At 60.4% G+C, this 15,956-nt stretch overlaps 1 protein-coding gene across 1 annotated transcript in view; it reads right to left on the bottom strand.

Annotated features, from left to right (window-relative positions):
* Nucleotides 1–15,715, bottom strand: part of SLC38A10 (solute carrier family 38, member 10) — a 31,664-nt gene extending 15,949 nt beyond the window's left edge. Inside the window, exons 1-10 of the mRNA XM_006886322.1 lie at nucleotides 15,600–15,715; nucleotides 11,416–11,533; nucleotides 7,749–7,794; nucleotides 6,702–6,795; nucleotides 5,355–5,498; nucleotides 5,150–5,274; nucleotides 2,285–2,387; nucleotides 1,924–2,106; nucleotides 1,573–1,684; nucleotides 491–597 (exon numbers count right to left, since the gene is read on the bottom strand). Of these exons, the coding sequence (XP_006886384.1) occupies nucleotides 491–597; nucleotides 1,573–1,684; nucleotides 1,924–2,106; nucleotides 2,285–2,387; nucleotides 5,150–5,274; nucleotides 5,355–5,498; nucleotides 6,702–6,795; nucleotides 7,749–7,794; nucleotides 11,416–11,533; nucleotides 15,600–15,698 (1,131 nt within the window). The 5' untranslated portion in view covers nucleotides 15,699–15,715. The remainder of the gene's footprint in view (nucleotides 1–490; nucleotides 598–1,572; nucleotides 1,685–1,923; nucleotides 2,107–2,284; nucleotides 2,388–5,149; nucleotides 5,275–5,354; nucleotides 5,499–6,701; nucleotides 6,796–7,748; nucleotides 7,795–11,415; nucleotides 11,534–15,599) is intronic.
* Nucleotides 15,716–15,956: the final 241 nt, after the last annotated feature.

The following is a 15,956-nucleotide window of genomic DNA, read 5'->3' as shown; positions in this document are numbered from 1 at the left end:
TGCTCACCTGCGCCTGCCTCATGCACACCTGGGCTAGCCTCACGTTCACCTGGGCCAGCCTCGTGCTCACCTGCGCCTGCCTCATGCACACCTGGGCCAGCCTCATGTTCACCTGGGCCAGCCTCGTGCTCACCTGGGCCAGCCTCACGTTCACCTGGGCCCACCACACACACACACACACACCTGGGCCAACCTCATGCTCACCTGGGTCTGTCACATGCACACCTGGGCCAGCCTCACATTCACCTGGGCCTGCCACACACACACCTGGGCCAGCCTCACGTTCACCTGGGCCCACCACACACACACCTGGGCCAACCTCATGCTCACCTGGGTCACACACACACCTGGGCCAACCTCATGCTCACCTGGGCCAGCCTCACGTTCACCTGGGCCCACCACACACACACCTGGGCCAACCTCATGCTCACCTGGGTCACACACACACCTGGGCCAGCCTCACACTCACCTGGACGGATCCCATGCTCACCTGTGCTGAGAGGGCGTTCTTGTGCACCTTCCTGTAGATGAGAGCAGGGCACACGAAGCAGATGAGGCTGCCCATGGTTGCTCCCGTGAGACCGAGCACTGTTTCCACTGGGGTGGGGACAAAGGGCGGTGTGAGTGCCCACAGGGCCCTGCTGCAGGCTTCCTGAGCAGCTCCCTACTCGCGTCCTGTCCGCCTCGCGTCCCGTCCACCAGCTGAGGACTGGGTGCCACTGGAATCTGGGGTTGTTACTGCCCCTGGACCCCAAGCCACCACGTAAGCCCCTTCCCCACCAGGAAACAGGAGTCCAGCCCTTCCCAAGGAACCAAACCCGCTGTGATCAAGACAACCTGTGTGACACAAAGTGACATCACCTTTTCTTCAGCAGCACCCCTAGGCAGGTTCCAACCACCAAACCTCTGGCTGCAGAGAGCTGAAACCATCTGCACCACTCAGAGGGGCACCACGGGAGAGATCTGGGGGCACAGAGGCAAGGCCCCCGCTGCTTCCCGAAAGGTGGTTTGACCCTCAGCCATGCTGCCGAAGAAAATGCCTGGGGTCCGTACCCACAGACTGCAGCCTTCTGCTGAACAGCCATGTCTCCACCCTACAAGGTCCCCACGAGCCGGCGCTGCCTCCAGGGCAGGACAAACTAGGGCAGAGGAGCTGCGGAGTTCGGGCTTTGTCCAAAATGACCGCAAGCCAGGTCCACGGGGCACCCAGCAGGGCAGGCTGGGCGGACAGCCACAGGGGCATGTCTGAGCAGAGAGAAGGACCCTGATGTCCAGTCCAGGGCCCTTTTGCCCAAACCATGGGCTCCACACCAGGGCTACCAAGGACAGGGAAGCTGGGCTGAAGCCTGGCGGTCCAGCGTCTCCAGTCCTGAGCCAAGTGAGAGAGGTGGGCGCCCTGTCCCCAGAGGGTCCACAACAGCCCTGAGGACCAGGCCTGGGCTGACACCACACCCTGCTCAGGTCCTAAACCTTCCTCTGAGATGATCACGTGTGCTGTTAGTCACGGACCATGCTGGCCCCACCCGGCACAGGAAATCCAGCAGGGGCCCCACTACCCATGCAGTCCCTCACCATTGGGGATCAGGATCCCACCGACCATGGTCCCAAACACCACTGCCAGGGTGAGCGCCTTGAAGCGGAGAGGAGGCATGTACCCGCCAGCGGCGAAAGTCCCGTCCTTCTGCTGCAGACAGAACAAGAGTTCCAAAGTTAGTCAATCTAAACCCTCCGCAGTAAGAGATCTCATTCTAACCAGACGCCCCTCAGGGAACACCACCTCTTCCTAGGATGTAGCAAAGGTGATGGAGAAGGGGGTTGCAGGGGCGGGGCCAGCGGGAGGGGTCTGAGGGGCACGGAGGACAGAAGGGGCATAGTCCGAGGGGAGGGGCTGGAGAGAAGGCGCAGGCCAGGCCTGTGACTCACCTGCTGTTCGAAGAGCAGGGTGTTGAGGGCCTGCCTGCAGGGCAGGATCATCATGGGGAAGCCCACGGCCACGGACATGAGGAAGCCCATGCGCAGGACCTCGGTCACCACGTTCGAGGAGAAGTGCATGAGCACATTGCCGGCGATGGCCTCTGTGAAGCTGACGTAGCCGAAAAACCCCACCTGGAGGGAGAGCAGAGGCGGAGTCCTGCCCACCGCAAGCCCAAAGCAGGCACAGTGTGAGCCCGGCAGTGCGGCCTTGGAGCCTGGACAGGGTGTCGCCGTCGGGGGCCGCGGGAAGCTGGCGGGGAGAGGCCCACCGGACCCAGCGAGGCCACAGCGCGGCTGGGGAGGCTCCTACCGTGATGTAGAAGGTGGTGACCACGTTAAGGGAGGACGCGAAGATGGAGCTCATGGTCTTCACTGATGGCTCGTCCAGGCTGTCGTAAGTGGGCAGGACCTGGCTGCAGAGGCACAAGCAGATCACAGCGAGGTCAGCAGCCCTGCCCGCCATGCCCTGGCCTCTGGGGCCGCCCTGTATGTGTCCCCAGCGGTGACACTGCGAGCTGATGCCAAGGTCTCCTGTCGCTGAACAGGATGCTGTTAGAGACACTCTGTTTTTCACACCTGTAATGCCTTCTATTGTCCACAACTCAGGAAAGTGGGCACAGAGTGTCAGGTGGGCTAGGGGACCCCAACCTGTTGTCCATGGCAGGAAGTGAAGCTGCAGCTGGAGGGGCTCCAGTAATAGAAAGAGGGCATCCCTTGGGGGCTGCGGGGTGTCAGTGCAGCAGGGAAGAGGGAACTGCAGTGGGGGACTGGCAAGGGGGCTTGACCGGAAGGAAGTGGAGGAAGGAACTGAGAGTGGGTGGCTGCTTCCCTGTGCTGTGGGGTCAGGTTCAAGTTTATCCCCAGATGCATTCAAGGAAAGGCCTGGAAATCTTCTGGAGAACCCTAAAAAGCCCTTGCACTCTACACACATGGGGTCACCCTAACCAACCCAATGGCAACCCAACAGTCAGCAAAGCCCACCTCAAAGCCGCCTCCTGAACATGACGGAGCTAACAGGACCCAAGCCCCACACCGGCGCAGACTAACTCAACGGACTGAGCTCTTAAAGTCAAAACTGTAACGTACACGTCACAGCGAGGCAGCCTGGGCCTGCTGCAGACACACTGCCAAGCGGCAAAGGAACCACAGAAGACAGACCAGAACCCGGGGCAGCCAGGGACACACTTGCATCGAAAGTCGTCCCCAAAGAGGGAGACCAGAACCCGAAGCTGGAAGGAAGTTCGGGTCTCGACATCCCCAAGGGGCATGGGAGCTCTGAAACAGCAGCAAACTTCAGCACCTCAACACGGACACACGCAACCCAATAAAACCAGTGGTAAAGGCCCTGAACAGACCCCTTTCTCTCACACACGCACCCCAATACACACACACAGCAAGGGAGGATGCAGAGGTGAACTTTACTGGGCAACAGCACAGCAAGCACGGGGCAAGGGCGTGCTGACCCCCACCAGGCCTGCGTGGGCAGCAGGGGTCAAGGGCGTGACACCGCTCTTCTCCTTGGGCTCTGCCTTTCCCCCTCCCCAGTCCCACTCCCAGGAGGGGGCAAGACCCAGACAGAGGCAGCTGGCCTGTCCCTCTGTCCAGGAGAGGCCGGCATCTGGACGGCTGTGGCCCGACCAACCGTAGCAGCAGCTGAAAGCTCAAACATGGTGGCCCATCAGGGGATCCCAGGATTCATCCCATAAACACGTCAGGAGCCACAGAAGTTGCTGTTAGCACAGGAGGAGCGTGCAGAAGGTGAGCCCCAGCCCCCACGGGCTGCATGTCCCAAGACCTACACGGGAGCACGCTTCTGGCCACGGTGGCCACGCTAAGGCAGAGGGACACTGCTCCCTAGACCCCATTCCCAGGCCGCCCTCGGCCCAGGGGAGCTTCCACGTGAGCCCTGGTGCCTGCCTCTGCCCTGCACACAGACGGGCCCACTTGGGGCCAGCCTCACCAGCTCTCAGACGGAGCTCACTGGGAGGCCTGCTCCTCCCTGGAGGCAGCTGGAGGCGCACGTGGGCTGGGGCTGGCCAGCGTCTTCACCTCCCAACACTGCCTGCACCTGGCAGACATCCACACACCTTGCCCTGTGAATGCTGGCACAGGTGTGGGGTTGGCAAGGCCTCCACTTGGGGCACTAGGACGCATCCTCAGGCCTGAATGACCCTTACAGGAGCCAGGACACCTGAGCTCATGGCCCTCACCTGATCAGACCTGCAGGTGTACTGGTGACTCTCTCCCACACTCACACGACCTGGATCCCCTCTCTGAAGCAGAAAGGCATGTGCTGATGACCTTACCACGCGCGCATAGACACACACCCCCCCGCCCACTGGGCCGCACAGACAGCAGACGTACAGAAAATGGACGGGTGGCCACAGAGCTATGTAGAGTACACATGTACACACACACATCAGCCCACACACGCACACACACAGACACAGCCGTGTCTGAGAGCCGCCCCACACTCATCTCAGAACGGCGTCTGCAAGCCTCCTCCACCCACAGACAGAACAGCTTGATCCTGCGGGAATGGTGGGCCCTCCTCGGATGGAGCTGGGCTTAAGCTGAGCCCACCGCCAGGTCGGCTCTGGAGGACACGGCCCACCAGCCCTCACACCGCTCAGCCCCTGACACCAGCATATCTCGGGGGCCAGGAGAGCAGGATGTACTCTTGGACATGTGAGGAGGGGACAGGAGAGGAGCAGGCCCCCCTGCTGCAGTCCTGCACCAGGACCTCCACACTGTGACCAGACTCCAAGCACACAGGACCCCTCTGAACAGGGCCCCCCTCATCGTGGACCCACACCACAGTCCCCTACACCTCAGAACTTCCTCACTCAAGCCTCCTGGCTGCTGTCCCCACACACTCTCCTAGCCATGGCCTCCCATAGCTGGCACCCTCCTGGCCACAGCCTCCCCTACCCAGGATCCTTCTGACCACAGCTCCCCAACCCAGAACCCTCCTGGCCATGCCCCCTCCCATAGCTAGGACCATCCTGGCCATGGCACCCCACATCTGGGACTCAGATGGCCATGACCCCTCAGGACCCTCCTGGCCACAGCCCCCCACACCCTGGACTCTTCTGGCCACGCCCCCCCGGCCCTCCCACCCATGGCCCCCCACACCCTGGAGCCTCCTAGCCGTGAACCCTACGCGATTACTTACGACTGGCAGGCGAAGGACATGCCAAAGATGGGGATGCAGCGGAAGACGCCCTCCCAGCGCACGTAGCTGACCCGCCGCAGCCACTGGCCGCCGAAGAGGCCGTGCTTGAGTGAGGACAGCACGATCTGTGGGAAGGGGCCGTGAGGGGCCGTGCGAGACTCCAGCTCCACCCTGCCCGCGGCCCGCCCCAGGCCAGCCGACGCACCACGCACATGAAGACCGTGTAGAACATGAGGGCCATGGCGCTGAAGGACTGGATGGACGCCATCATGTTCCTCTGCAGGCTGAGGGGCAGCACGATGCCCAGGGACACTGCCACCAGCAGGAAGACACGGAAGTGGCCGGTCACCTGAGGGGTGGAGGAGGAAGTGAGGGGCCGCTGGAACAGGCCGCCACTCAAGCACGGTCCTGCCCACGGACAAGTGAGGTCACCCCCACCGTGCAGCCCTTCCCACGAGACGAGGACACACACGTGTCTGTGGTCATGTCCACTGGACAAGTGAGGACACAGGCCCGCAGAGCCAGCTATACCTAAGATCAGAAAGCCACTGAGGCTCAAATATGAGCCAACTTCTAGAAACTTCTCTCTTGCCCCTGTGCTGTGCTGCCTCTGGCACTGATCACTTCTAGCCGCTACAGGGTTTAGGAAGCCACAGAATGAGACCATGCGAGCCAAGGTGGCTGGCTGTCCCTTGGATGTGAGGACAATCCCAAGGCCACAGGCTCAAGCCTGTGTGTGCTGCGCCGTGTGGCCACCAGGGACCACTGTTGTACCGCACAGGCCACAGAACCCCTCTGCACAGAGTGGGCGCACAGGCTTGGGGAGGGGGAGATGCTCCGGCGTGCTCCTGGCCGGCTTCTGCAGGACTGGAGGCTCTGTTCTAGACAATTCCCCAGTACTCCAGAGAGGTCAGAGTCAAGGTCCTGTCCTAGCCAACCACAGAGGCCTGGACGTCACTGACGGCTAACACAGCTACAATCAGATGACTGACAGGACATACTCCAGACAGGTCCTGTCCCGTCTGACCACTGAAGGCTGGACATCGCTAACGGTTAACATGGAAACCTGGAGCCACCGACTCCGGCCTGGAGGTACCCAGAGCCTGCAAAGTCCTTGCCACCTGTCACCCAGCATGCCTAGAGGCCCCCCTGCCTACACATCACAGCAGCCAAGAAGATGCTCATACCTGAGACACAGGACAGAGCTGAATGGGGCTGACTCTCTGGACCTGACAGGCTTGTCCATCAGGGGGCCAGCTTGGGAAGCAGGGCTCTGCGGACAGACTGCATCCTGGCCCTGAGGTTGATCCTCCTGCAGTCTTCCCAGGGGACCCCACCAATCTCATGGACCCTGATTCCAGGACGCAGGAGGCCTTGAGGCCTGACCCTGACAGGTCTCCTATCCTGTGAGCCCTCTACAGCTCTACTGCCCACAGACACTGATTGCTAGGAAGCAGCTGCCCCTGAGTCCTGTCGTGGGCAGTTCTCCCAGCTAGCCACTGCTCATAATCTAGCAGCCACGGGTAAACACGCCATGCGACAGTGTCCTTACCTGAAAACCAAAGAGCCGGGCAATGAAGCTGGAGCCCAGGTCACCGATGACAACATAGAAGGCAATGCAGGTCCCCAACATGAGCCCAATCATGCTGCCAAGGAAGAAAGCGGGCTAGGGGCTACCCCGGGAAGGGGGGCCAGGGCGAGGGGGCCGGGTTCCAGCCACACCTCCACGGCCCCCTCCTCAGACAGAACACTCGATGGCTGGGTGGGTGGAGGGGCCTCTGGCCAGGACGGGTGCTCTACAGAGGGGGAGGTCTTATTTGGAGTGCGCCCCCGTGCTTTGGTGTGTTATGGGTTGCGTCATTCTCCTCCTGTGGAGATTCAGCCCTCAGAGACCTGACGGGGGGCTGCCCCACACCAGCAATGACGGGGCAGCAGTGGGTTTACCCTACATGGAGAACAGGGGGCCCCCCTCTTCTGGGCGGCGTTCTAGCTTTCTCTCTGCAGAAGGCTATTTATGATGCCGTTACAAGAGCCGAGAAGACTAAAAGGACAACTTTCCGTCTAGTAAAATCCTACAGAAACAGAGAACAACTTGCTCTATCTAACGCTGCCTGTGCTCAGTGGGGTGGAGGGCAGTGTGCGGGGATGTGAGGACCTGGGGCAGGGGCACTAACTACTGTCCAGGGACAGCTAGTCTGCTGTCATTGGCCAGGGGTCGGCTGCGATCAGCCAGGGGTCGGCTGCGATAGGCCAGGGGTCAGCTGCGATCGGCCAGGGATCGGCTGTGATCGACCAGGGGTCAGCTGTTTGGTTTCTTAGTGAGATTTAGTAAGGGTTTCAACCTTGCCATTGGATCATGTCAAGGTTACATGAAGGAGTGTTTTAGAAGCACATCCTAAATTATTGACTAATTCACAAGTGAAACAGCATTAGTCTGGAAATGCCCAAGTCTGTCCAGAGCAGAGGTGGGAGGGAGAGAGGAATTTGGGACAGGTGTGGGCCCAGGGTAGGGGTGGGGTGGGAGAGGGAAGCTCGGGAGGACGCAATGGGGACAGCCAGGGCAGGGGTGGGGTGGGAGAGAGGGACACGGTGGGGTTACCTGGTCTCCACCAGCATCTTCCCTGCCTTCCCGTAGGCGTGGAACGCTAGCACAAAAAGAGGAGAATGGGTGAAGCCGCCAGTCCGAGCACAGGGCAGCGAGTACCTGACCACTCGGACTGGGGCAGGCAGCGCCCGTGCTCAGGCACTGCACATGCAGAAGGGGTGCTGTTTTCAGATCTACAATCCACGGAGGAGGACATCATGCTAGAGGCTCAGCGAAACAAGCAAGACCCTTAACAGACGTACTGGCTCGGTGGCTGCGACAAGAGCTGGACCCCAGCACATCGTGAGGAGGGCACAGGGTCAGGCAGGGCTGCGTTCTGCGGGACACGGGTCGTTGAGTCCAACCCGGCTGGGACAGCACCTGAGAGCCACTGCTCCATGCAGAGAACCAGGCAGTCACGAGAGAGCAAGGGAAGGACACACAGGCCCCAAGCTCGCCCCAGAAGATCCCAGGGGACACCCGTGTCCACTGTAGTGGGCTCACAAAGCACAGAGCTGGACTCAGCCACCACCCCTCAGCAGAAGGCCGATAAATGGGCCACAGTCCTTCTTGTCCAGAAGAGAAATGAGGCCCTGGCACCTGGTGGGCCTGGTGAACTCAACATAGCAAAGAGTGAAACCACTTGGACACCTAGGGCCCCACATCCACACAGCGAGGGGCAAGGTGCTGGGCCCCGAGCTTCTGTGAAGCATGATGGACGGGACAGTCGGGACAGCTGACTGACTCAATGAAGGAACCTGGTATCACTGACCGTACAGTGGAGACTGATGAAATAGCAAAGATGCAGTCTCTTGTGTGTTTACTATAATAAAATGACAAAGTCCATGGGCATAACCACATGCACTGAAGGGGCTGCCTGCCCACCCACCTGCCCAGGCTGAACCACACAGGACACTGGGCACAGACACAGCCCAAGGGTCTTTGCTGCTGGCACAGGCGTTGCACCCGTGCCCATTCCCAAGGACCAGGACCCCACCAGACCCGGCTGGGGACTAGGGGAGGGCCTGGAGCTCTGCAGGACCCCCGACGGTGCTTCCTCCCCTCTGAGGGGCAGTCCCCGTCCTTCCTGACCACTCAGGACTCCTGCTGCGGTCAGGCACCGACAGATCTGAGCCTCTCCCAGCTGCCTGTCGCGGGTTTTCCGAGGCTGGAAGCTGCAGGGAGCAGGTTCATCTTCACCGAGCAGAAGCTGACTCAGCGAGCCTAGCAGGGCTGCCGAGGGAAGGGCAACTCTCATGCCCAGGAGGCGGCCAGCAGGGGTGCGTGACAGGGGGACACTGGCCAGCCAGCAGCCCCCACTTCCTGCCTGCGTTTCCACCTTCGCACAGAGGGTCAGAGCAGACAAGGCAGCCGGAAGCAAGCAGCCAGGTGGTGTGGCCCTGTCCCCATGCTGGCCCCGCCTTCCATTCCTGAGGGAGAGAGCTTGGTGCCTGGTGCCTCAGAGGGAGAAACGGGCCTCTGTCGCTGGGGAGGGGTCACTTGGCTCTTTCTACACGAGTGAGAGGAGCTCTGTGGGTCCTGAGACCCCCGCCACTCAAAGCCTCTTCCATCACGCGGCCACCTAAACCCAAATGGAATCCCGACATAGATGAGGTCAAGGTCAACACTGAGATGGGCAAGACTGAAGGGCCCTGGTCATCATCAAGAGCTGACCCCTCGTCAAAGGTCACAGTCGGGCTGCAAAGCCTTCCAAGTCACACAGGTTACCCAAGAGCTCAGGGAGCGGCCATCTCCCTGCCTGGGACAGCGGGTCCACTTCCGGCAGGCACCTGACCTCTAAGAGGCAGAAGTGACCACTGATGTTCTCGCCATCAGGAACACCCACTGCGTCCGTGGGTACACTCCCGGAATTGACCTGTACCACTCCTGCCTGCCTGGGGCGTGGCCTGTCCAGGCCTCGCACACTCATCCAGTGCCCACGGACAGACAGGACTGCAGCTGACAGGGGACTTCAGCGACGCCTCAGAGCGACAGGCAATGGCCTGCCGTGCCTCTGACTCACTACACACAGACTGGGCCAGCGACCTCTGAGATAGCCCTCGCTTCCCCTCCAGGCACATCTGTCCAGGTGGCGGGTCCTCCACCGTAAGGGCCAGTGGCCAGGGTGCATGGTCAGGCCATGGACACCACCCAGCTCTTCTGTGGACCTTATACCTGGCATCCACGACCACCTGAAGTCTCCCTAAGGTTCTCTGTGGAAGGAGAGGCGGGATCCCCCCAGCCTGGACTCTTCAGTCTTTATAATCTCTCAAACCAGTCCACCCACTGGGACTCTAAGAAGCACCAGCCACAGGCAAAGGGGACAGTCTTCTATCAGGACACAAACAAGCAGTTCCACACAGAGAGCCACCAGCCACAGCACCCGACGCCGCGTCTCCAGCCACGCTTCATCCAAGGTGCCTTCATACACAGGTGGCCAAGTGTAAGAGGTGGATGAACCCCCTCTGGGGAATGCAAGGACAGATGCACCCAGCACCGCACCCATGAGGAAGCTACCCCAGCTCTCAGGTGTCCCCCCTGCTCCAAGGGGGCCTCCTCAGCTAGGATAGTCTCTGCCTAGCTCCAGAGGCCCCACTTAGCTCCAAGGACCCCCTCTCAGCTTCACGTATTACTCCCTAGTTCTCAGGACCAAAAGACCCCCTCTCTCAGCCCCAAGATACACCTCACAGTTCTGAGGGACCCCACTCCCCAGGAAGCCTTCAGCTTACTCTTCAGTTCTGGGACCCTACCATCTCTGGGACCCTTGCAGTCCTGGGCCTCCACAGTGGCCCCTCAGTTTTGAGGGTAAAGACCCCCGCAGTGAGCTCTGAGTACAGGGACAAATGCTGCCACGTGGGGCCAGGGCACAGCACGAGCGAGAAGGGCATCAGGTGCCACACCCCCGCTCTGCCTGTCACAAGCACGCAGGCAGGAATCCCTGCGGTCCGTGGGACAGCACAGTCTTCTCCCCCTACCCCTCGGCAGGAGGGCAGGGAGCGAGAGAGATGGGTGGCCTCGCAGTCGGTCCCATGGCCCCGGCCTCCTGGGCAGAGAATCTGAGCTCTCACCAGAAGCCCGGTGTCCAGTCCCGAGAGCCCACACACCCACCTGTCCCACAGGAGAAGCAGAGGCCTACGCACGACCCGAGGACAGCAGGAAGGTGAGGGACAGGGCCTTGAAGCCAACCCCACCCCACCCCCTCCAAGAACACAGCAAACCAAGGCAAAGCCCAAGGGGAACAGTCGCTGACCCAACAAAGGCCGTTCAAACGCGCCCAGCAGCCCTGTGGAAGAAACACCTGGCCAGCTGCTCCCCTGACGTTTACACCAAGAAAACCCTTCGCCCCCGATCCACTCAGTCCACTCCCAACACCGTCTCCAGCTGGAGCCAAACGGTCAACACAGGCTCAGGGCCTTCCTGCTCCCGAGCTCGAGACCAGGAGCGAGCTATGGGGTGACGCTGCGGCCAGCAGCTCAGGGGTACACGAGGCTGCAGGGAGGGCCAAGGACTTGTCCATGGGACTCAGAGGAAGCAGCGGAGGAGGAAGGCAGGCGTGAGGCTGGGCCACAGAGGTGAGAGGAGGGAGGAGGAACAGGCTGGGGGATGAGGGCAAAGGCCGAGAGTCCTGTCCAAAGACACCCGGGAGCACAGGGGGGTCCTCGGAGCACAGGGGGGTCCTCACCCAGGCCGGCGTAGGTCCTCCGCTTTGTCAAGCTGGCGGCCTTGACCAGGAACATGCAGGACTGGTGGGTCATCCAGGAGCACAGCGCGAGGAGAAGGGCACCCAGGACAATGCCACACTGGGGACGAGAACAAGGCAGGTCACAGAGGGGACAGTCAGCTTGATCACACGATCTTTTGGGGTTTTATAGCATTTAAACAATTTTACTGTGATTGGAGTTTCCAGAGCAAACCGGTTTCCACTCGACCATCCACATGCACCTTGTTCTAGGGCTGTGGTTACAGAGGCCCATCTTCCCACTCCCCCCCGTGACCCTCATTTCCACTCTTCCTCCTGGTTTCGTCCCTGGACAAATGCCCTTCTGAGCTGGTTATTCTAAGGAGTGAGTCCCTCCCCGGTGTCACTGCCTACCGCACGAGCCTGCCTATTGGTTGGCTGAGACTTGAACCAGGAGGTGAGTTCTGCTCTAGGTTTGAAGGGTAACTGTAAGTCATAGTCTTGGGAGGTTCTATCATTTTTAGTATTTTGACACTTTTATGAGTTTATGATTCTGAGTTTCGTTCCACATCTTTGCCCCCTGGACGGGACCATCTATGCTGGTCCTCTTAAGAGTGGGCAGCTAGGGGAGCTCTGGTGGCCTAGTGGCAAGGAGCTGCAATTACAATCCCAGAGGTGCACGGTTCAAATCCACCAGATGCTCTGCCGGGGAAGGAGGGACAATCTCCTCCTGTACCAGATCTGATTTGACGGTACACGCACACAAAAATAATAAAATTTAAAAAAAAAAAAGAGTGGGCAGCCGTGGTGGCTGGGCATCACCTGTCCTTATGGTCTCAAGACTGTGGAGCAGTGAGGTTCACATAGTCTACTGGCCCTCGGACTAACCCTTTCCTGGCATTTCTGCTTTCTCTCCTCCTTACCTCAGACAGGGAAAGCCCCCCTCAGTTGGCTGCTCATGAGCTTTCAAAGACCCTGGTCGCTACTGACCAAACAGGAGAGAGACACGTGGACTCTCTGGACACCAACTGACCTTGACATCCCGAGACTATGGTCCCCAGTCCTCCAGATGAGCAGATGTGCCTACAGCTCAGAAGTTTACCCTTCCTTGTCCCCTTGGGCTGCTTAGTTTACTGTGGTGAAAACACACACGCGCCAGCAGGGTTCAAGTCCTGCTGCCACCTCCGCATGCACACTTCACACACACCCCAGCAAGGCCCTACAGCAAGCACATCCTCCCTGGGTGCCCCCACCCCCAACACAGACAGATCACACGCTTTGTCTGGCAAGAGAACCTGTGTGATCCACCTGTCCTGGCCCTCAGCACTTCCTGGCATGTCACAGCCGATCAGCGCCCTCACCCCAGATTCCCACACACGCCCCAAAGGGCAATGCTTTCCATCTACCTTGACCAGCAGGAGAGGGAAAGGCCTGGAAGGCAGCCATGACAAACGACAGCTACACCTTCTTCACGGCCAACAGCCATGTGCCACATGACCCAGCACTCCCAGCTATTTACCTGGGAGAGGAGAACAGGTGTTCCCACAGCACCTGTACACCAGCCCCGGGCGGGCTCTCCCACGCCTCCCACGTTCAGAGGGTGGACAGGCAGCAGAGGCCCAGGAGCACAGGTCAGCAATGAAAAGGGACAGACCACGGTACTGCGACACGGACACCTCCCAGTGCACTGTGCTGAGACCCCAGACGTCACACTGCATTCTGGGAAAAGGCAAAGAGGAGGACAGGGGCTGCTGGCTGAGGCCGGGCAAAGGAGAGGGGCTGAGGGGGAACCTGGGGAGGAGACTGTTCCCCATCAGACTGAGGAACCTGTAACAGGAGGCACGCGTCGAGACCTGCAGAGCTGAGCACTAAGACAGGTGAACTTTACAGCACGCCGGCACCGCGGGCAGGCACCGGGCTGCCAACCAGAGGCTGGCACACTGAACGTAAAAGCTGCTCCAAAGAAGATAAGGAATTCTATCCTACAAAGACTGACAGCGTCGGAAGCCGGGAGAGGCAGTTCCCCAGCCCACAGGTCACCGCACACTGGGGCCGAGACCGACTGCATGGCGGTGGGAGGTTTACAGGACGTAAACGGCTGCTGCTAGCTCCCCAGTCACGGTGACCCTGGCACAATGGACTGGACTGGAGTGACCCACAGAGTGTGCGCTGATAATGGCCAGGCCTTTCCTCCTCCTCCATCTCAGTATGGAGGCTCCACTGTAACCTGATGAGCGGGAGGCAGCGTGCGAGCCTTACTGACAGACACACGGTGGCTGTGTACCAGGTGTTGGCAGGACCAGACCAGGGTCCCTGCATGAAGGAAAGGCTTCTGCCACTGAACCCACACTGCCCTGCAACTGAACCTCAAAATTCACAAACGGAATGTTTTAAAAAGCGCTGAGACTACTTAAAACAGCTTGCTGCCAAACACTGACAACACTGCTGCTGACTTCACGTGAGGCCCCTGTCCTTGGGGAGCAGCTGGTGAGGAGGATGGAGGGGTGGCTGAGGAGGGAGCGGGTCCAGCCCCACAGGGCCTCATGCAGGGCTCCTATCCTCAGGGCATGGGTAAGGTGGTGCAGAGAAGGATGGGGGTCTCAGGAGAGTCTGGTCCCACGTGGGCAGGACACAGGACACTCGCCCTGCCCATGCTTCCTGCGTGCTCACCCTGGGTGAAACTGCAACGCTGCACTCCTTGGCCCGTCCACCTGCTCAGCTTGACATCCCCTCCAGCACTGACCCGTCCACCATGGCAGTGGGCACCAGCTAGTCAAAAGGCCCTGGCCCTAAAACACATTTTACCAGACGTGTCTGCCAGAGCCCGGTCTAAAGCTGACGGCTGTGGGGCTCCCTGGAAGCTGTCCACAGTGACAGTGGTGACCAGTACACTACACATCCCAGCAGGCAGTCTACTCCGACACAGTGCATGCTGGGACTGGAGGTCCTTCCAGAAACACCCACAGGGCCCCCCCAAGCTGGGATTCACAGGCCCTAGTGCAGATGTCACCAGCGGGCTCCAGAAGCTGCCAGCCTGGCCCGCTGCCACCTGCTGCTGGCAGGATTCCGTCCTCACACCCAGAGGCTCCCTGGGCAGGCGCCCCGCTCACACGGGGGCTCTGCCTTGAAAATTCTCAGACTAGAAAAAAAATTTTTTTGCAATTTCTTAGTTTAAAACATGCAAAACATAAAAACTTCAAAGTACTAATCTAAAATGAACCCACTCACTGAAAATGTGACTGAGGAATGTGTGGTGGAAACGAGGAGTAGAGCCAAGCCTGGGAGAGAAACCGTCCCACGCTAATGAACGCAACACGGCCACCAGACTACATCCCAGTCACCCGTCTCGTTGCCATCTTCCCACCTCTTCAGTTTGGTCACACAAGACGGCTGACAGCTGAGGTCCCCCAGCTCTTCCTGCCCCTGCCCTTCTGAGGCCCACTCAAGCCGGCCAGCAGAGGCCCAAGAGGCAGCGGACAGCTGTCCACACCCACCAGACACCAGTGAGAAACTGAGTCCCGGTGACCACGGAGCAGCGAGCGGAGCCCCCCCAGCCTCCCTCGCCCAGCGCTGAGGGTCCAGCACTGAGTGTCCAGTACTGAGTGTCCAGTGCTGAGTGTCCAGTGCTGAGGGTCCCCACACTGAGTGTCCAGCAATTAGTGTCCAGCACTTAGTGTCCCCACGCTGCGTGTCCAGCACTTAGTGTCCAGCACTGATGGTCCAGTGCTGAGTGTCCCCGCACTGAGCAGCTGAGTGTCCCTGTTCTGAGTGTCCTGCTCTGAGTGTCCAGCGCTGAGTGTCCAGCGCTGAGTGTCCAGTGCTGAGGGTCCCCACACTGAGTGTCCCCGCACTGACTGTCCAGCTCTGAGTGTCAGAGCGCTGTGTCCCAGCGCTGTCGGTGGACTGGGGGACAGGACAAGCGGCCACGCCAGCCGCACCGCCATGACCACCTCCTGCATGGCTGGGACACGTTAGGATGGCAACCTGCTTGTCCTCTGCGTCCCCCCACTGAGGGCCCCGCTGACCCCTGTGCTTTTAAGGCCGGACCGGCTGCAGTGACAGCTCGGCACCCCCCAGTGTCCACGTCGGGGAGCCGATCTGCTTTGTGACACGCTGTCCCTGGGCTCTGGATGACCCTGGCCGAGACGCTCACCGTGCCGCACCTGCAGCCACGTGGCCCCGCTCACCTGTTTGAAGCAGAAGGGCATGGTGAGGACACTGACCCCCACTATGCTGTTCACGATGTTGGTGATCAGCCCCCAGTTGGAGGCGGCGGCTGCGGTCATGGTGGGGTGTCCGGGGGCCCGGGACCCCGGCGTCTCCAAGGCGACGATGGGCGCAGCGATCGGACCTCGAAAGGCCGCGCGCAGGACGGGGGGCTGCCTGGAGGAGGCGCCGCGGGGTGGCGGAAGGATCAGCCCCCAGAGTCCGCCGGGCCCCGCGGCCTCATGGCCACTGCGCCTCGATCTGCACCGCGGGCCGCGGACTCCGGGAGTCTAGACCCGGAAGCGGCGGGAGGGACCAGAAAGGACACCTCAGCCGGC

The sequence above is a fragment of the Elephantulus edwardii genome, unplaced genomic scaffold (assembly GCF_000299155.1).
Source record: "Elephantulus edwardii isolate Elephantulus edwardi_28Jun2011 unplaced genomic scaffold, EleEdw1.0 scaffold00048, whole genome shotgun sequence".
NCBI lineage: Eukaryota > Metazoa > Chordata > Mammalia > Macroscelidea > Macroscelididae > Elephantulus > Elephantulus edwardii.
The sequence above is the reverse complement of the archived record's forward strand: the minus strand, read 5'-3'. Positions and strand labels throughout refer to the sequence as shown.